Source organism: Citrus clementina, unplaced genomic scaffold (assembly GCF_000493195.1).
Source record: "Citrus clementina cultivar Clemenules unplaced genomic scaffold, Citrus_clementina_v1.0 scaffold_3, whole genome shotgun sequence".
In the NCBI taxonomy this organism is placed as follows: Eukaryota; Viridiplantae; Streptophyta; class Magnoliopsida; order Sapindales; family Rutaceae; genus Citrus; species Citrus x clementina.
In genome coordinates, this window is record NW_006262339.1 from 37,894,500 (window position 1) to 37,915,536 (window position 21,037).

Here is a 21,037-nt window from a genome sequence, read left to right on the forward strand (position 1 = left end):
TATGCGGGGTTGGAAAATATATCTATATAATAGCTGGAAGAGATCTAAAGTAGTGCTATTTGATGTTATAGTTTAATTTTTCTAACTAATTATATCATATCTTTGTTCAGAAGAAAGAAAATAGCAAGAGAAGGAAAGAAGAATTATCAAGGAAGAGCAAAGATAAAAAGGTATAATCTAGCAAAATGTTGTAGCTATTGCATTTGTGTTAATATCTTTAATCTTTAAATTCATGTTTTAGTTTGGTCGACATATTTCAGTTACCATGTTAGGACTATTTGGGTTCATGTATGTGCTCCAATGAAAGAGATGCATCTTTTCTTAAAACCAACAAAAAATTATCTTAAATTTAGCCACAATTGAAAATTGATCAAACCATTACGTATTCGCTAACAATAAGGAAAAGAATAAGTGTGCAAGATAATAAGCACCTGTAATATTGGGCTCCACTGCAGAAAGTTCCTTGGCTCTTTAACAACAATCTCCACAGCCAAGTTGGTTCTCCCAACTTGTGCAAAAGTTTGGCTCTTTAAATGTCACTATATAGTTTCTTTGTATGTAGAAATTTTTTTCTGAAACTAAAATTGGTCTTATCATTGTGTTTGGTGTTAGTATTATTGCATTTGTTCGCCTTAAAATTAGAGATTAATTTTTTTAAATATTAAAAATTGGAAAATAATTTAATATGAAATTGAAGCTTCATTCATTTAATATAATAAATGCAGTCAAATAAAACCCTCGAATAATTAAACATACTAATGAATGTAAGAACCGGATTACATTTAGGTGATCTTGCCAGTAGATAGTATATACATTAAACTCGATTTAATGTACGTTAAAGTTACATGGACTGTATGTTAAAAGTTTACTAAAGATTTTAAGTTTGTCTCTCTCCCCCCCCCCCCCCCCCCCCACCCCCCCCAAAATGAGCTGGTGAGGAAAGCTTTGGATTCTAACAGATCTAGTTCCTAGGAGATGTGCATTGCACATGAATTTATTAGAAACTACCTTTTTTTTCTTTGTTTTGGGGGGGTTATCTTCCATATCAACTGAACTGCATTGGCTTCAGTTTTCAGACAAAAAGACTCTGTTGTCACTTATTTTTGCTAATATCTCTTGAAATCGTTGAAAGTTGGTACTTTCTGCTACATTCATCATTTTCCTTTCAAGTCTTATGATTCTTTTCAATGAAACCGAAGGTTTCGTCAGCTAATCTTCTTAGTCACATTGTCAATTTTACTGCTATATATTCTTGAAACAATGTCTGATGCTATTAACTTCAACTGTTATATCACAATTGTATCAAATTTCTTTATTGCTTGTTGCAGTTGTATCTAACCAATTCTGTGGCTTTAACTAGAAGGTTGAGATGCTAGAGTAGGGGAAGACTTTTATTGAAATATGTTAATTCACAACAATATTCTCAATGTGGAGCATGTAGGCTTGATGCCGTAAATTTTTCTGTGAATATGTTAAGAATTGTTGTTATGATTTATAGATTATTGGTGCTTAGGAACATCTTTTGATTTTGATTTATAGGAAAGAGTTATTGATCCTTCAGTAAAGCCAGCTCACTTTGCAGCCCGGTCCAATGTTCTTCCATATGCATCAACAATTATTCCTCCAAACTATGATGATGGCTTTTCTCTCAAAGGTTAGCTCTTCCTTGCTTATTTGCCGTTCTGTTTTGTAGGTCTATAATATAATTTTAGTATGGAAAAACAACTCTTTTCCATTTGTGTGTGAGCTTTTCATCTCCTAAGCTTACTTCTTTTTTGGGCTAGATTTTATTGTATCATGCACTTCTCATTTTGTATCTGATATTTTCCATTAACAACCTGAAATTAGAATTCCCACTTTATCAAAAAAAAAAAATTCTATTTTACTTCAGATGAATCAAGATCTCACTGTTAAGCTGTTGAGGAAACAGTGCAGCATTCATTGAGAATGATACTGTACATCTTGATGCTTGAAATATATAACATACTTAAAAATGGTTGTTGAAGTAATCTATGGGTTACGGATCTCTTTTTACTTAGGTGTGTTACGGGATAGAGGGAAATTTTAACAATTAAATGAGATATTCAATCAGACCCGTCTTGTCCAGCTGTTTCACTGTTTCATTGCTGAGCTTGAATGCTATAGAACATGTTGTGCATTTTTGGTTTAAGAATTAATATGATTCATCCGTCTATGGTTTCTATGCATTTATAGTTGACATGGTGATGGCACTTCTGTTAAAGGTATTTTTTGCTTGAGAGATAATTTCCTTAATAAGATGAAACATTACTTTCTCGATTGGTAGATCCTCCCCCAGCTCAACTATCGCCCCACTTCTCTCTTCTTCCCTTTCTTTCAGGTCCCATGAAACATTTATGGCAACATAATAATGGAAATCTGCTTTGTGGTGGTTGCAGCCATTGGCGGTAATATAGGAGATACTCTTGAGAAGAATGCACGGGCCTTGAATCAAATTTCTGCAAACCTTGCAGCTTTTCAGGTTAAGTGCTTCTGTTGTAAAATATATGATTGCATTTCAATCTGGTTATTTCATTATCTGCCTCAGTAATTTTCTTCTGTACTTTCATGTTGATTATCAACTCTTGTCTGATAGATCTCGGTTGTATTTTGTTCATGTGTGTGAAAAGTAATGTTTATATATAACACTTGATTTGTTTAATACTGGGAATGTGATCAGCAGTTCTGTCTCCTGGTTGTAATTTGGATAACTGGAAGGAAGAGAAAAATTCATTGAAATGAATCCCTTTTTATTAATTGGAAGATGGTGTTATTTTTCCTTCTTTTGATAGAAGGTATAGAAATCATTGTGAGATTCTGAACAGCTTTTATTATTGTTGAATGACATTTTTACTTACATAAAACATTTCCTATTTTGTTTCACTTTATGCTTTTTGGAGACATTTTGAATAAGTCATCTTGTTTTATTCATATTTTTTATCCTTGTTGGCCGTCACTGCTTACTTTTATAACTTTTTTCCTTTTCAGATTCAGGACAATATCAGTCTCTTATGCCAAACTCGCGATAATATTCTTCGAATATTAAATGAGTATGTTTGCCTGTCTTTATCTACTACTCTTTCATTATAATTTCTTCAGGTGCTTAAAGATAGTATTCTCTTGAACCTTTATGATAAGTACGACTTTTCAAAACTGAAACTAAATATCAAATCCATGGCCACTGTATGCAACTGAAATTAGACATTAAACTGCCAAAGTACGTAAGGGAAACTAGACTGTAGGAAGTTGTAGCTTATTAGTGTGCTGCTGATTCTATATGTTCTACAAATTTGCCAACTATCAAAATTGGAAATCAATCCCCCCCCCCCCCCTCCCTTCAGGTTCTTTCTTCCACAATCATTTAAGCTCATTTCTGTTTTCTTGTTTTCCTTACGTTACATGATTCTTCATTGCAGAATGAATAACACATCTGCCATAATGAGGCAGATGCCGCCTCTTCCAGTGCATTTGAACGAAGAACTAGCTAACACCATCCTTCCCCCACCGAACATCCATAGGCATTCATGATTCTGCCTGAGACATCAGTTAGACGTGATAAACTCCCAATGTGATCATGAGCCTGCCTCGAATTCCAATCACGGAGGAAATAACTCGCGAATCGCAATCAAGCTGCTCATCTGCTCCTCCAACTTGAACTGACCCTCGTTCCAGTTTCATCTCCGCCCGTATATAGTTGAAATTTCATGCAATAGTCTGTGCAGTAGCTGGTGAATTAGATTTTATGTAGAGATTAGGAAATAAAGAGCAATAATCAGTGATTAATTGTTTTGGTGTGTATGCATTTCTTTTTGGGTTTTATTCTCAACTAACGCTTTTTTATTATGCTTATTCTATTAGCTGGGTAAAATTTATCATTGCAGGTGTATATATAGACTATATATCTCCGATAATCAGCTTCTAATCACAGAGCTTTTCATTAATTCCGAGATTTTCATCTCATAAGCCTCAATCTCAATTTTTTTCTTAGCTCTGTTAGCGAATCTCTTTTACATCCATTAGCTTCAGCAAATGCACAAAAGTCTCCCCTCTTGAGTGACACGCCTTCAATTAAATTTGTGCGTCGTTGTTTTTGTAAGTTTTACCCTTTTGTTGATGTTTTAAGGATGGTATATGAATGTAAATTGCTTCTCAAACCTTGGTGATAGCAGGATTCAGTAATTGAAGAGTCTTTATTGGATTACCTTTACAAGATTTTATCATAAGTATATGGTGCCCGTTTCCTGTCCCCAGGCTCCAGACTCCAGACTCCAGGCAATATTCACGTGATTATTTGAACAATGAATAGCAAATCAATTGCCCTCTAATGTTAAACTGTTAAGGCATTTACTGATATTTGGATAAAGTTTGTCTGGTCTGAGAGTGATTCAGTAGCTGCAATCTCTTATTATATCCACAATGAGTAGTTAATTAGAACTTAGGAAGGGCAAATGCTATCTTATTTGGAAGGCTGGTTATTTACTTATTTTTGCTGAAATAGACCTAAACTGTTTCGGTTTGAGAGTCGGTACAAACTCGGTCTAATAAATGTTGGTGTTGAGACTCGAACCTGCACCCTAGACTCTGGAGGACAACTTGTGCCACTCAAGATTGTCTCTTTACAAATTCTTCCACACTTATCTTCTCCCTCTCTCTCTCTCTCTCTATATATACACATATACATATGAGTAGTTTTTCAATTAGTGATCCCTGATTTTAATAAAGTCAGGGATCCTTGATTGAATATATATATATGTCTTTATTTAGCTATCATTTTAGGACAAATAAAAAGAAAAACAAGAAGCTAGACATTTTTGGGGTTAATCTTATGTTGCATTTCCCATTTTTAAAATTTTTATTTTATTGTTTACAATAATTTTTCTCATCTAGTCGATATTTTTTAAAAAAGAAGCTCTCTGTTTACATTTATTTAAAGGACCGTAACAATTACGTATTTACAAGAAAATCGATTGAGAATGAAAGATGCAAGTTAAATATGAACCTTATGTTCCTTATACGATGTAGCTAGAAAGTTGAAATTTATTGAAAAGAATCCGAAAATGATATTTAGAATAATTTTTAACGCCTAAAATTGAAATATTGGTACAAACAGTTGTTAATAGTTGCACTTATTTGACAAAACTACAAGTATTTGCCGTTCATATTTTCCTTTTTGAGATAATGTTCACGTCAATATCATTAACTAAGAACTTTCAATTCCAACTAATTTGGTATTTCGGATTTAATCTCGATCGTGTATATGTGTATATATATATATATATATATATATATATATATATATATATATATATATATATATATATATATATATTGGCTCATATTGGTTTATCTCTAGAAGATTTCTCGATCATGGGTATTTTTATACTTTCTTTTTAATTATAACATGCTGGCACTTGACTTTTTAGTGTTTTGTCCATCGATGTGATCAGAAATTTAAATCTAAAATTTTTGTTTTTGTAAAATACATACAAGTAAAACTTACTAGCAGCAGCCACGTTGTTGTTACGTAAATACTTGATTTTTCTTCGCAAATAATTAAAAAAAGGGAAGAGCAGCCGTTTGGTTTTTGAAGTTGACTGTTGTTATTAATGCGGCTTATTTTGACTGAAAAAGAATTGTAAAATTTTGGTTTACTACGTTATCGAATAGTCTCATCTCATGCTTACATTTTGCCTCCTCAATTTGTCAACTGTAAATTGAGGGTCTGCGTTGAAAATTCCTATTCTAAGAAAATGCGTTCAATAAAATTGTGAAAACTTTATTTTCTAAGGCTAATTTTGAGTATAATTTTTCTTTCATCTTCTCTTCTTCCCTTTTAAGTTTTATCAGTTCTCCTCTCCAAACTAGCAGGTTCTAAATTCTTGTTTGGTATTGTATTTGAATAATTGTAGATTAAAAGTTACAAATCAAACACTTTAGTTTGAAAGTTGACTTAATTTTATTTCATGTGATGAAAAACTATTAATATTTTTTTTGTTAAAAATATTATTTAAAAGTCATAATTACCGCATAATATCAATTTTGATTTCATAGTTATAACTTTTTTTTCAGCAATAATAGTTTAAAAGGTATAACATCTCAATGCCAAACAAGACCTAAATCTTATTGTTATAAGGTGAAAAGTTAATATATTATAGCATCCATTATTTACAAGTGAGAATGAGGTTTAAGTTGAGAAAGATTAAAAGAATACACAAATAACTTTTAATTAGAATACAACTCAATTTTATGAGTCGTGTCCTAATTTCTTAAAATTGTTTATGAATAGAAAACAAAATAGAAGGAGTCCCCGGTTTCTTGTACAAAAGATAATTTGAAGTTACAAATTAAATACCGGATTTAGGTTCAACGGGGCTAAAATGAAGAAGCTACAAACTTGATGGGAAATAGATAAAACCTTTTATTTAAAAAATAATTTAAACAGTGGCAACCCTACAAATTTTATAAATCCACTCTACTTTTAAAAAATAATTATAAAAGTGCACATTATTTTTTAAAAAATTTAAATGAAGAAAAATTCTGAAGAATTAATCAACTAATTCTTTCTTAAATTCTTAATTTATTTTTGTGGCTTAGGTGGCGTTTGTTTTTTTTTCTCCGAAATCGAAATAAACCTGAATTAATCTGAATTCTAAATAAAGCTGAATGTATGAATTTGAATGATATTTTATTTTTTTTCCTGAATCATTAAAAATAACTATTAAGTTTTTTTAACTTAAAAAACCTGAAAACTAATATTTTTACATTTATGTCCTTACAAATTATAAATGTTAAACAAATAATAAATATCTCAAAGAATATAAATAAGATAATTCATGATCACAACATAAATAATATTCAATTGAATACAACTCTTTAATATTCTACATTATATATGTTTGCCAATTTTATTATAGTTTATTATGTTTTATATGAAAAATGTTTATAAAAAAATTATGTAGATAAATAATGCTAATTTGAAGAAAATAAAAAAAAAAGATAAAAATAACAATAGTCTACCACTATATATTATCACAACTTATATAAAGATGAGTAATAATGCTAATTTTTAAATTTTATTTAGGTAAGGATGAAAATTAATTAATTAGATAGGAATATTTTGGATAATATATTTTAATGATATCATTCAACCTTTTTAAATTAAGCAAAAAGCTAAAAATATAGCTTAATGACTTAATGGCTAAAAATTTTCATTAAGTTGAAAAAACAAACATAGTTGAAAAAACAAACATACTTCATGATTTAACTGATTAAAATTAAGTTAATTAAGTCATTAAGTCAAAAAAACAAACGGCCCCTTAGTTTTTTTAATTATATTTGACTACTAAGATTGCTTTACCCTAATTTTAAGTTAACTATTTTTATCTTTAAAAGCTGAAAATACCAAAACAGTTGCTTTAACTCCAACATTTTTATATCTTATGCAAAATTTGCTGTTCTAAATGGTCAATTTTATTTTACTAGCATGATTATTAACCTTTAGTTAAACAAACCTAATGTCTTAATGAGCCAATATTAATGTAAATTATTAGGCTGTCAAATTTATGTCATTTACATGTAAAATATTAAAAATTATTAGATTTCATTTAAAAAGTTAGATTATAAGTTGCAAAATTAAGTACCTAAGGTATTGGATACAAGAATACATATTTATTCAGGTAATTAGGTCATTTTATGTTATAAAGATAAAATAATTAAATAAAACTCATATCAAAACAATCTTATTAGTAAAAATAATAATAAGTAAGGAAAAATATAAAAATAATTTAATTGATTAATTACACAAATATTTTTATTGATTTGTATTTATTAAAAATAATATGAACATTTTGTAAGTTTTTTTAGAAGTGGAGTGGAGACTTCCCCACCCGTAATTAAAACGTTAAAAGCATAACTTGATTTATAAATCATACCTAAGAGTTTGTCAGAATTCATTTTTGCACCAGATTAGTGTATGTTCCACGAAAAGGATTGAAAACTCCCTTGTCACACTCATTGGACCATCAAAATACATTTGAAATTCTAAGTCAACTTGATGGTGTAGAAAACCTCCTCTTCTTAAAACTTAATTATAAGGGAGATAATTGACATTTTCCCCTACAATTTTTCAGCTTTACCACTTTTACAATTTACACTTTCCCCTACATTTTTTCAGCTTGACCACTTATTTCCAATTTAGTATAATACTCTACTACCTCCTTACCTCCTTAATATTAAAACTTAAATAAAAAGATTTTTTTTTTACCTATGATGAATTTTTTATGTTCAAATTTTGGCATTATTGATAACAAAAGTATAATTACTATATTACCTCCTTAACATTAAAACTTAAACAACAAAAAAAACTAGTAGTTTTATTTTTTTTTTTCCACCTATGGTAAATTTTCGTGCGAAAATTCTGACATTGTTGATCACAAAAGTATTATAAATTCTGTAGGAGTGTAGGTGGTAAAAAAAAAAAAAAAAAAAACTATACGAGGAGAGTGATATCATCATACTATCCTTGTCCCAAAATAAAAAATAGAAAAAAAAAAAAGAAATAGTTGGAATTAATATATTCGTAATATATTTATTTTCAACTATAATCACCACTTGCCTAGGCGTAGAAGCCATCATAATAAAAATAGAATTCCAACTTGAATCACCACTTGGCTACAGTAACATAAATTTTGCAAATTGCAATCAAAATCTATATTGTTACCCAAAACTATATAATAAGATTCATTTTTTGTCACCTATGACGATTCATTTTACACCAACTAGCGGTATTTTTTTGACTACGCATGCTTTTTCTTTTTATTGACAAACTGAAGGAAAATTAAAAGAAAAGGGGGGAAAAAGTTGAGGGCCAACTTTAATTTTGAGGTATAATGTATAATATTTAACTTTCTTTTTGGGGACTATTAATAGAAATAATAAATAAAATAATATGACGACTATATCCTTGACCGAAAGGGTAGGTAGCGTTGACAAAAAGGAACTTTGGTGTTTATTATTGACTATTTAATGGGGGAAAAAATAAATTGAAAGAGTTTTGGTTGTTTTAAATCAGCTATTGCATCAATCTCAGACTAATCCATTAATAAGATAAGTGGATTAAGTTGAATAAAATTCTTTTTTTTTTCCAGTTTTCTTTATTTTTTATACCTTGAAAAGTGGTTTTTAATTTTTAATTCATGGGTTTAATATTAAACTGTGTATTTGAAAGTTATAAATTTGGAACACCAGCGGTGTTTCCGTTGAGGTTCTTGACTTGAAAAGGCATTCATAATTTGAATAGAAAACTGAAGATTCTCAGCTTCTAGATTTGTGTCGTGTTTATTATATATGCATGTTTTATACATGCATATGCTTCTCTCTTAAATAGATGTTCATGCATATGTTTTGCCGTTTTGGGGGGGAAAAAAAAGCTTTTAATTGCTTATTGTTCATAAATTGATTGATTTTAAACCAGAAGCAATTTGGTAATATAGCTGGAGAAATTAAGGTTCAATTATCTCAAGGACATGTGCAAGCAATTATTCATCACCATCAAAGTTTCAGAGAGTTGCTAGGCAGCTAGCTGGGGGTACAAGTTGATGCTTTTCTGAGAAGCTGCTTTTTCAAGAACCTGGTCAAGTTCCAAGTAAGTTGATTATTTTGGTACATGGACATGGTTTAACTTTTCAGATTCTACAAAAAAATTGTATCCCTAAGTTTCCGATTGTGTTTTCTTTGCGGCTAAATATATTGTTCTTTGCTTGCAAAGGAGTGATTCTAGACAAAGCAGCCGGTGTGTTGCTTTTTGAAAAGGGTTTGCATCAATTTGCACTCCAGCTTAAACCCTTTTTGGCTTTTGTCCGTTCACAATGAAACAAAATCACTTTTTTTTTTTTCCTTTCTCGCACGCTTTAAATATGAAGCCTCGTTAGGTTTAATCTCCTTCTCTTCAATTCACAAAAACCATGAGGAGTTTCTCTCTCGCTCCGACGTAACTTGTAAAGTTTCTGTTCAGCTTCTTGTTTTGTTTTGATTCAGTTTTCTTGATGTGTACGTTGAGTTTCTCTCAGCCATGATGAAGTGTTTTTTTTTTTTTCAGAAAGGGCTGCCTGCCCGTGATGGCTTGTTCCAGATGAATAAATTTGGTGAAATTTTGACGAAGCTGACGAAAGTCTAATGAATGCGATATTATTTTGTTTGACAGGTCAAAATCAAACATGGAGTCCAAACGCGGCAGCCGACTTGTTGTATACGGAATCTTGACGACGTTGTTTTTTGCACTTCATTTCGAAGAAATTTTAGCTCAATCAAGCTCTGTACCAGGTTAGAATTCTCATTTTGTTTCTTTCTCCTTCTCAGTGTCTTTCTTTTTTTTTTAATAAATTAGTGGTAAATGCTTTCATTTTGTAAAAGCTGTACTCTTTAATTCTTTCTTTGTCGTCGAGTTGGGCTGCGGAATGCGTAAGCGCTGATGCTTAAGCAATTTTTGCTTTACTAAAAGTTGTGTTACATAAACTTTAAATTATGGGGTTTATTAGTGCAATTCGAACGGTTGAGATTTTTCACGTTGTTACAAGTCAATGGTGGGCCCTTACACACTCCATCCTATATCTATGATTCAGTGCTGACTTAATTTTTTTGTTAATAATTTAAAAGTATATAACTAATGGTTATTGGATAAGAATATAAAAATTAAAGTTTAATCATATATCGGTATGCATACATATGTGATAAAAAATTATGAAGAGTTAAGCACATATCAACTTAGTACTGAATTCAAATTCTCTATGATTAGAAATATGTCTAACAACTTTAGGTCTAAATTTTTGGATTGTAGTACCCATGAGCAATCAGCCGTCTACAGCAAAATAAATAAATCATTGAAGCGATTCATAACATTGGTTTAGGAGAAACTACGAAACTTTTACACTTGTAAAAATTTATTTTGATATTAAAAATGAATATTAAAATTATTGATAGTTGTCTTGGTACGCAGGTGATTCAAGTGAAACACATAATAAAGTAAGAAATTTGAATGTGGGATTAGTTTACCTAAAAAAATTTTTTAAAAAAGGTTAATTTAGTACAAATCATCTCAGTGATTGACGTTGGCTTTTGTTGGCTTAGGTAATCGGCACTTGAGCCCATATTGTGTATTGTGTCAACCCAAGGCCCAGCAAATCCCCCTTGACCCAATCAACAAGTTTCCATTTTGCTTAATGTCTATTTTACTGATTTTTTTTTTAATACATAAGCAACTACGAGGTAATAATTTCTTAATCTTAAAGATAATTAATTATACGCTATTTTCTTTTTCAGATTTCTCAAGGAGGAATTTGCTTCAAACAAACAATGAGTCACCACCGATCAGTGAGGAAGATGATGATACCGTGAGGGCAGATCCTTTGAACAAGTTAAAGAAATATAGAGGAGGCTATGACATCACCAACAAGCATTACTGGAGTGTAATTCTCTCTCTCCTTTTCTCATTCATAGACAAATGTTAAAAGAATACAAAACAAAAATTCATTTGATCAAAATTTACACGAGAAAGTTTTATATGGGACATCACCACATTCAACTGTGTCATAATTTTATTGGATGTCATATCCAGATATTTTCATAAAAGATTTCCTTAAAAAATAAAGACGGATTACGAAATAAATATGAAATTAGTTAGCAATGTAATTTTCTTTTTTTTGGGTTGCAGTCAACTATATTTACAGGGATTTATGGCTATGCCCTTGGATTGCTGTGGCTTTTGGGTGGAATAATATATGGAAGCTTTCTGCTAGTAAAAATCCTCTGCTGTAAAGGCAGGAGAAAAGCAAAGCTGAAGAAAAAGGCACTCTGTTACAAGCAATGTTACCTCAGGCCAATTCTCCTTGCTACGTTCCTCACAATTTTGGCAATGTAATTTCCTAAACTCTGAATATAGAGCTACTTAATAAATTTGATCGAATCAATAATTTTTTTTTTTTCTTTTTGTCTTTTAACAACTCTGTTTACTGATCACAATATTTATGCAGACTTGGATCCGGGCTGGTTCTTGGAGGAAATGCAAGATTCAATTCGCGTGCAAAAACCGTGGTGGGGATAATCATAGATACGGCTGATCAAGCATCAGAAACTATATATAGCACTACAGGAGCAATGAAAGAATTGGATGGTAGCTTGGAAAACACTGATACAAGAGGTGTGCCTAGTGGCTTCCTTACTTCAGCATCAAGAAAACTTGATTCCGAAGCAGGAAATATAAAGAGGCAGGCCAGGAAGAACCGGCGCCTCATCGATAAGGGCCTTCAGATAGCGTAAATTTCATTTCTCCCCCTTAAATGTCTGCATACAGTCATAACAGTGGCATAATGATGAAATTGTATGTTTATTCTTGCAGGTATGCGATAACCACTGCAGCAATTTCCCTTAATCTGGTTGCAGTGATTGCTCTTTCCGGTATGTGTCTTTTGTTTGTAACTTTACAAAGTACAAACATTGTATTGCATGCTTGTTGTTAACTGTTACGTGGTAGTTAACATCTTTAAGTGTTGATTCTTTTTTTATGCAGTTTTTGGTGTTTTAAGATTTCAAAGGACACTTCACCTGTAAGTAAACTGAATCATTTTGCCACAAACAAATTGATATGTGTTATGTAGATATAGCATTTGATTTCTTTTTTTTATATATGTTTTCTTTTCCAGGCTAATTGCACTCTGCTGGATCTTGACCTTTTTGTGCTGGGTACTCTTTGGAGTGTATTTCTTCCTAGAAAAGTAAGTGAGTCTTCTAATTTCAAGAACAAACTTTTTCAGTAATTTCTTGCATGCCAAGAAAGTGACAGAAATTTATCCGGAACTTTTCAGTTTTGCTAGTGATACATGTACAGCTCTAGAAAACTTCCAAGAAGATCCAAGCAACAGCACCTTAGGTGCAATCCTTCCCTGTGATGAATTGCAATCGGCAGAATCTGTCCTGTCCGATTTTGGTGCAGGAGTCTACGATATTGTTAATCAGGTATATATACTTTCATAATCTTTTGCCGCAAATTAACGCATTGAAGCTTTTGATAATTCTATGCTGGTGTATATTATTCCAGGTGAATGCAAACCTATCAGTCCTGCAAAAGACCATGTATCCAGATATCCCTAGCATATGCAATCCTTTTTCGGGACCACCAGATTATCAGTACCGGACAGAATTATGCCCAGAAAATACAGTTCGCATTGGAGACATCCCAAAGGTGTGGCCATTTTTTCTAAATGACGTTAATCAAACATTTTTATTTTTGAAAATTTGTGTTTGAACATTTCTGTTATAAATTGCTTCAGGTACTGAAGGTATACACTTGTTCTAATGGGAACTGTGAAAATGGAGCGTTCATCACAATGTCAAACGATGTACTTAACTCAGTAGAGTCATACACAAGCTCGATTCAGAATCTGCTTAATGTGTATCCCGAACTGGAAAGTCTTGTAGAATGCCAATCCGTAAAGAATGCATTTTCTGAGATTCTTAACAATCACTGCAAGCCATTGAAGAGATACGTTCACATGGTGTGGGCATCACTTGTTTTTCTCTCAGTGATCATGGTGCTGTTGGTCATTTTATGGGCAGGCCTAGCTCATCATCATAAGCAACTCCCTCACTCTTTAGATGGTTCTGTAAAACCTGAAGATCATTCAGCAACAGCTGCAAACTTTTCGGAATTTGATAAGTCTAAAGTAGCAGATGATCACCCAAATATTAGTTCTGTTTAGGAATTAAATTAGGGGCCAAGTTCAATAGATTACATACATAGCCAAACAAGATATTGGCTTACACAAGTATGAATCATAGGATTAAGTTAGCTATAAGTTGCTTAGGAAAAATATTTACTGAAATTAAAAGATTCAGAAAGATCAAGGAAAAAATATACATTGTGCGCAGGAGGTGAAATATGTTGTAAAACAATTTTTTGTTACAATTGTACATAATGTTTTATCTAGTAATATTTACGAAACCCAAATTCGGGACAAACCCGAAAATGGGATTTGAGCATTTATAATTTACTCCATTTACTTCAAATTTTCATTAATACATCTAACTAAATTGTCCCATTCATTTTTCATTGAAGTGTTGATAGAAAGAAATGCAATATAAGGTGACACATACAATTATAAATCCATTGAAACCTTGATAAGATCATATAGAGATTCCACTCCTCATGAATTTATCTTGAATCACGATTTTTTGGCTAATTTTGTCTCAGTTTTTGCGGAAAGAGTCACCCATTTTCTACCTTGAATTAGGTGGCGTTTGTTTTTTAACTTAATGACTTAAAGTGACTTAACTTAATTAATTAAGTTAATTAGAGGTGTTTGTTTTTATAACTTAATGAGACTTTTTAGATAATTTTGACTTAATAAAATAAGCTAATTTTTTTTGGCTTTTTACTTAATGGAGAAATATGAATTAAGTCAATTACTTGCTAATGTCAAAAATATCCCTATTTTATAATTTATTTTTCATGTCTATCCCAAAACTCACCCATAGATATTTACCCCACATAAAAATATCTCTGTTTTTTTCCTTATATTATATACGATAAAATTTAAAATTTATGGTATTTTATATATTAAAATTTCAAAATAATTATGTATTCACTTGAATATAGTTTTACTTATAAATGTTAAAATATTGTGGTATTTAATATATTATTTATTTGACATTCAAATTTAATAAGGATACAAATGTAAACGTACATATTTTTAGCTTTTTAAGTTGAAAAAAAAAACAACTTAATACTTATTTTCTAATATTCAGACGAAAAAACAAACATATTATTCAAATTCAGACATTCAGACCTATTCAGAATTCAGACTAATTCGGGTCTATTCAGATTTCAGACAAAAAAACAAACGCCACCTTAGTAAAAAATATGCAGAATCTTTTACTTTTCGTGGTGGATCAATTCCAATAATTTAGAAGTTTATGAATGATTGATATTGCACACTTTATGATACCGCAATTCGAATATAGGTGTAAAATAGACTGAATAAACCATTACCACAACAATAAGGCGAAAAGGTATCCAATCACTCAATTAAAGAATGGTTTAGGGTATTTCAATCTTTTAATTAGCTTTATTGAGGGCATACAACTTTCTTAAAGTATTATTGATAAAATCATAAAATTAAGGTAAAATACGAAACTTACAAACAGGCCCTTCATGAGTCCAGGAATCATGAAAAATTTCAAAGACTAGGACTTAATTATAAACTCTGTCAAACAATTAATCCCCTCAGTATATCACAAAACTCAGGTATCTAACTGATAGTTTACCATAACTGTGATTCTACTTAAGCTGAGTCATTTGACCAGCGGTTGACTTTCGGAGCGGAGTGAGGAAAAAACGGAGAAAATGGAGCAACCATCATCACCAGGAAGAAGCCCATTTGATTACACAAAATGCATAGAAGAAGCATTGAAGTTCATCTTGGAATCTCACATCAACCAAACACTTGAACTCGATCTTGGTCTCTCCAAAGACTTATGTTCCTTTCTTCTTACTCATAATGTTCCTCTCACTGCAGGTAACCAACTGAGAAAAAGAACTTCAATTTTTTTTTCATGTTATTACTACATCTTTACTTCGATAGTTTCTCTTCTTCTAATGAATGCAATATTAGAGAAAAAAAATGGGATTTTTTTCTTTTTCTTTTTGGTGCTTTTTCTGAATTAAAAGTATGAAATTTACTCTTTCAGTTGAATGCTTGCTGTAAAACTAATATGAGAAAAAAAAAAGGAAGAGGGGAAAACAATTTGGTTTCTTGTTGGGTTTTTAATATGAATTTCAATGACTTGACTGAGGAATCAACTAGTTCAAAATCATTTTTTTTAATAAATGGTTCACATAAGAATTAATTTAGACAAAGTTTTAGTTGGAATATTTAATGGGGTTATGCTTCGGTTGAATTGGTATCTGAAATCAATCTTATTGTTTTGGGGAAAGGCATCATTTCTTTGTACTCTATGTGGCAGGTTCTAGTGATACAGAGTCTCAATATCCTTTTTACAAACGATTAGCATCAGTTTTTCATGAATCGGTAACTTCTACAGCCTCATGTGGGGCATTTAGCAATATTGCAACATTGAACGAGGACGATGACCTGAAGAAGCGAGAGGATTGGGGTAAATTGGTTCTGAAAGAAGGATCTGAAATGATAGAAGTATGTATATGTGTTGATTTCCATTGTTCCCAGCTTAGTGTTGTCGTATCCATGTATCAATGATGAGCTTACAAAAACCAACTGCTGTCTTTGCACCAGCTTCTTAAGACTGTAAACTTTGAACTTCATGTTCAGGAGCCATACTTTACCCAATTAAAAGGTAGTTATTTGATTTTGCAATATGAATGTGTTTATTTCTTCTTGATATCATGAGTAATCATGTCAATTCACTTGAAGGCCATTGATATCAATTTAATATTGTTTGTAGATGGATTGAAAACTGTTGAAGGAAGGTGTGCTGTTGGTGACTACAATAGGTATATCCCAATTTCAAACTCACACATGTTATGTTTCATGTTTGTTGGCGTCGGATTCCTGCAGACCCTGCTTAGTATTGATTTTCACAACATACTGATCTTTTCTGACTTAGTGCTTCATTCATAATTGATAGTGAACTAAGGCTGGTTTAAGCACTTTCAATTTGGAGTTCCTGAGTTGTTTTATCAAGATCGATTTGGTATAAGGTTTTGCTTCAGTCTATTATTAAATTCCCTTCTTTTAATTTTGTCTCTTTTTTTCTAATCTCAGAATAGGCTCTGGATCTTTGATTCTATGCAACAAATGTCTGGTGCTCAAGGTTCAGGTGAAAGCAATTAGTTCAAATTTACAGGCTCTCTTCTAAAACTTTCTGTGTTGTAATTATAATTGATTGTAGGATGTCCACGGGTATCTGTCATTTTCTGAGATGCTCCAAGCTGAGAGTCTCGCAAAAGTCCTTCCTGGCATAAAAACCATTGATGAAGGTATCAATCTTGTATTTTCTTGGTGTCCCAATTCATTCTTGGAAATTGAAAAAGTTATGCAAACAGAGACAAAATGTCTTCCAAGTTCAACAAAATTTATATGGTCACTTATAAAATCAGAACTCTTAACAATAAAATGATTTATTAATTACAATCAATATTTCTCCTCCAATTGGATGTTGCATTTTCAGGTGTCCAGGTTTACAGGAGGTTTTACACAGAAGAGAAGGAAAAGACCAATGGTGTCGTTGCAATTTGTGTTACAAAACCAGCAGCCCAGCCATTCCTTTGTTTGGCTAGAATTCTTTCAGTGAGTTTGGTAATCGCTTCCGTGTTTCCTTTCTATTGGACCTTAAAGTTCTTTAAGAGGTGTCAGATTTATTTTTCATATAAGTTATGCTCAAAAGCATAAATGTGCTTAGGATACGCATTGATGTGTGCTGAACCTTAGTATTCCAATATAATTATTAATAGACGGTGGTCAATTTATCATATCCATATCATATTTTCCTCACATTATACCCTGTGGATCTGTGTGATGTTCCGCTGAAGCTGATCTGATTCTTTAATGTTTGGTCCAGGGATTAAGCTATGGAGGTCTTCAAAGTCTTTTGGGTCTTACTGATCAAACCACGACAATTACAGAGTAACCACTCTGAGCAAGAACTTTTCTTCTCTTTTCACCTGTGTCACAAACTCAGCCAAATATGAGACAATGATTTGATATGAATTGTTCATTTTCTTGTACATTTGCAAAGTTGATTTCTGACTCATCAACGAATTCTTTCACATCCATTTACTAATATTTTGAAAGACACTAAAAGTTTTAATGCATGAGTTTGCGATAAAATTGAAGCCATTTTGGAGTTCGCATTCGTAAAACCAAGTTAAAAATACGCACCCAATCTAGCATGCACCTTTTGCAACTGAGTCTAGTCTTCATACCCTGAGAATTTTGATGAAGATAGTTCTCAAATAATTGCAACTTTCAAAGTGATTGAAAATTTCGGAGTTGATAGGAAATTTAGATAATTTTCTGCCAAAGGGATAGAGCATCTATGCTATTTGAACTTCTTCCTTCTTTATACTGTCATTATCTGTTCAAAAGATTGGCTGAATATGATTTCTGTTGCACTGGATTAATGCCTATTTCTGCATTACAAAGTGTGTATCGCAGATTTTGGATGGAATGTGATACAATCATTTAAAACATAGTTGAAGTTATTGTAGCATCACTTAGGATTTGAGAATTATGTGATGCATTGTTTTATGTTGTACATGTAACGCCACTTATATTTGTTCGACAAATTTGAGTACTTTCTTTTTCTTTTAAAGCTTTGAATTTATCTGAAGCTTTCCCTTCTGTTGTGCTCGTAAAGTATGCATTTGTAGTTTCTCTAAGCCTCCAGCCAGTGAAATTGGTAGAAGATGTAGCAATATGATATTCTGCAGATACTGGACAACAATGTTTCAATAGTCAAAGCTTGGTGGCTTTGAAAATTCTTCATCGTTTTGAAAATTGAACAGGTTTCTTGTGATGATACGGAATGCATTAAACATTTTATTGACATGAAGTAATTGCTTCTGAATTTTATCATACATCATATATGTTCTTCGCTGCTTTAAAGCACACTATTATCGAAAGGCTTTATGAAGTCTTAAACCTATCGCATCCACACCAGTGTGGAGAAATTGATCTCCCTAAAAACATTTTTCTTTCAAAAAACACTCCGTATGGTGTTGATAGCACAATAAATAAAAAATGAAAAGGTGACAAACACTAAAGAGATGATAGATTATATATGGAGAATGTGAAAAAGGGCTGAACTCTTCATGCATATTCTCTCCACCCAATCTGTTAGATTTGTCACATGTAAATTGATTGTATTCGATCAATTGCGTATGAATAATTACACATGAAACAAGAATTTAAGGATGACATAATATGCACGGAGAGCACCCAAAACTTTTTGAAGATTTCAAATCTTGCTCCTCTCTATAGGATTGAAAAAGCACAAGCAAGGATTCCAAGATCTTGTTCAAATTTCGGCATGTGGTTATTTGGCAATCCAGTCCATGCACCAATTCCCTTAGTATCGCTAGTGTCAACAAAAGTGGCAGTATTACTAAGTCTCATGACACCAGTTACCATTATCTCTTCACAGATTCCTGAATGGTTCTTGCTAAATCTTTATAATCATTGGGCTTGTCTACAGGCCAATTTGCTAGCACTGCATGAAAGACACTCCCAATGCATGTAACACTCCGGCAAGGGTGGATTCACTCGATTTCGTAGATTCACAGGAATTGTTGTTATATTTGCAGGAACGTCACGCATAGCTATCAAAGCACCCCAGATAAGAGCGCACGCGACCTGAAGGCGTGTTGTGCGATATTAGTTACCTGATTCTTTATATATTCTCTGCCTTAGGACAGCTATCTTAGTACCATCAAATGTGAACCTCTTTCTTATGCATTCTATTGAACGTTGTATCTTCTAAATGCACCGCCAGATGCAAGGAATCAAATGGCCTGGAGGAAATACAGAACAGCATGCTTAATATTATGATCACTGGAAGTTACCACAATTAGTAGTGGTAGTGGCAGTAGCCCAGTTTATGGGAAAAGATACAGCAGCTATTGCAAGCATCCGCTGTAATATGCTTTTAACAAACACCAATTACTACTCCACCACAGTCAAAGTAATTGATCTGAACACGGAGGTTCACTTGATCAGTTAACTTTAGTTCATGGGGTTTGAATGGCAGTATCTGGTCAAGTGAATCCATTTCTGGGGTTTTCTGAACCTTGGACGTGTCACTGGCTACTAGGGTCTCAATAAATGGGAAGCCATTATCGTCACAACCAACAGAAAAAAACACCTTCGGCTCGTCCCGCCAAAGAGTAGCAGTGGGTTAGTGTTTTTGTGAGAGATTTTTTTTGAGGAGATGAGAAATTTTTGGGATTAGTATTTTTGTCTGATACAACTTTATAAAAGAAAATAAGTGGGAAGTAAATGTCAGGAGCTAATTGATCAAGAAGTGACATTTTATGAGATTTTAGGCGCTAAGAAGTCGGTGAAGATGGTTTGATCATTTCTTTTGATATGATTCGGACATCCACGGCTGGTTGTATTGCTTTGGATGTACAGAAGCTTTTTCTTTTTTCACTTTAATTTGCATGGTTCGGGTCTCTGAGTGTTACGTTCATATATGCATAATGGGGACTATGTTCCTGTTTAGGACTGAGGCGTCGTAGATTTTAAGCTACAATTATTGTAGAAAAAAAAAATTTAGGATTGAGGCGTCGTAGATTTTAAGCTACAGTTACTGTAGAAAAAAAAAATTATAATTATGAAATATAAATTAATAATATGTAGTAAATATAAATTTTAAATAATAATTTTGATATCAAAATTATTAAATATATAATAAATTTTTTATTTTATAATTAAAAATTATAACAATATAATTTTTAAAATACAACAGTTAATATTTACTAAATATTTTAATACTGTAACTTAAAAATTATAACTATCTAATTTAAATACCAAACACACTCTGTATCGAGGAAAATAATTTCAAATGGTTATGAAGGGATTAATCCGAATGTTATTACAAAATCAAATCTTGGTACTTTGAAGAAAGATTCTAGATGTAACTAAGCTGAAATGACATCCCACCGTATCTATTGGCCTAAAAAATCCATGCCATAAATTTAGATATTATTTTCTAAATGATGTGGGTAACACATTTCATTATCGCTGGGATCTTTTGTCTGTTTCTTGGCAGGATCCGGCTGTGTATGCAATCACAGAGTCAATACTTATCTTCTGCTTAGTTTTTTTTTTTGAATACTGATTAATCATCAGATTATTGTATTACACAGATATTTATAATAACTGTTATTGTAACAGAGATATTATACTGATATTTACAATCAGATATACATAATTAGGACTTATATATTATGACATTTAATTCTATAAAGTACATGTCTAAACAAATAATCTCT

The 21,037-nt window shown here is 31.9% G+C and overlaps 3 protein-coding genes across 7 annotated transcripts in view; all 3 read left to right on the forward strand.

The window, feature by feature from the left end:
* Nucleotides 1-3,959, forward strand: part of LOC18048077 — a 7,642-nt gene extending 3,683 nt beyond the window's left edge. The window contains exons 3-7 of the mRNA XM_006442889.2: nt 111-170; nt 1,540-1,654; nt 2,418-2,500; nt 3,007-3,068; nt 3,435-3,959. Coding sequence (XP_006442952.2) covers nt 111-170; nt 1,540-1,654; nt 2,418-2,500; nt 3,007-3,068; nt 3,435-3,546 — 432 coding nt within the window. The 3' untranslated portion in view covers nt 3,547-3,959. The remainder of the gene's footprint in view (nt 1-110; nt 171-1,539; nt 1,655-2,417; nt 2,501-3,006; nt 3,069-3,434) is intronic.
* A 5,278-nt stretch (nt 3,960-9,237) lies between these two features.
* On the forward strand, nt 9,238-14,060 carry LOC18048078. Of its 4 annotated transcripts, none has more exons than XM_024189681.1 (11): nt 9,238-9,661; nt 10,115-10,338; nt 11,335-11,480; nt 11,726-11,928; nt 12,045-12,326; nt 12,410-12,468; nt 12,581-12,617; nt 12,714-12,785; nt 12,876-13,026; nt 13,109-13,252; nt 13,341-14,060. In XM_024189681.1, exons 2-11 carry the CDS (start codon nt 10,233-10,235, stop codon nt 13,767-13,769), a joined length of 1,629 nt encoding a protein of 542 aa, XP_024045449.1. In that variant the 5' UTR covers nt 9,238-9,661; nt 10,115-10,232; the 3' UTR covers nt 13,770-14,060. The 4 variants fall into 4 exon arrangements, with proteins under 4 accessions (XP_024045449.1, XP_006442953.1, XP_024045448.1 ...); XM_006442890.2 differs by having other exon boundaries at nt 10,220-10,338; XM_024189680.1 differs by lacking the exon at nt 9,238-9,661 and adding an exon at nt 9,675-10,013.
* Nucleotides 14,061-15,403: 1,343 nt separating this feature from the next.
* LOC18048079 lies at nt 15,404-17,885 on the forward strand. 2 transcript variants are annotated; one of them, XM_006442895.2, is made up of 8 exons: nt 15,404-15,584; nt 16,033-16,220; nt 16,320-16,380; nt 16,489-16,537; nt 16,809-16,863; nt 16,936-17,023; nt 17,215-17,342; nt 17,605-17,885. In XM_006442895.2, exons 1-8 carry the CDS (start codon nt 15,413-15,415, stop codon nt 17,671-17,673), a joined length of 810 nt encoding a protein of 269 aa, XP_006442958.1. In that variant the 5' UTR covers nt 15,404-15,412; the 3' UTR covers nt 17,674-17,885. The 2 variants fall into 2 exon arrangements, with proteins under 2 accessions (XP_006442958.1, XP_006442955.1); XM_006442892.2 differs by having other exon boundaries at nt 17,215-17,333.
* Nucleotides 17,886-21,037: the final 3,152 nt, after the last annotated feature.

Bases quoted from the DNA above. Each gene is read 5' to 3' on its own strand.
- LOC18048078 (XM_024189681.1), top strand. From the start codon at position 10,233: ATGGAGTCCAAACGCGGCAGCCGACTTGTTGTATACGGAATCTTGACG. The intron at 13,027-13,108 runs GTATATATACTT...ATATTATTCCAG, and splicing joins TCTACGATATTGTTAATCAG to GTGAATGCAAACCTATCAGT. The intron at 13,253-13,340 runs GTGTGGCCATTT...AAATTGCTTCAG, and splicing joins GCATTGGAGACATCCCAAAG to GTACTGAAGGTATACACTTG.
- LOC18048079 (XM_006442895.2), top strand. From the start codon at position 15,413: ATGGAGCAACCATCATCACCAGGAAGAAGCCCATTTGATTACACAAAA. The intron at 17,024-17,214 runs GTATCAATCTTG...TTGCATTTTCAG, and splicing joins CATAAAAACCATTGATGAAG to GTGTCCAGGTTTACAGGAGG. The intron at 17,343-17,604 runs GTAATCGCTTCC...TGTTTGGTCCAG, and splicing joins GAATTCTTTCAGTGAGTTTG to GGATTAAGCTATGGAGGTCT.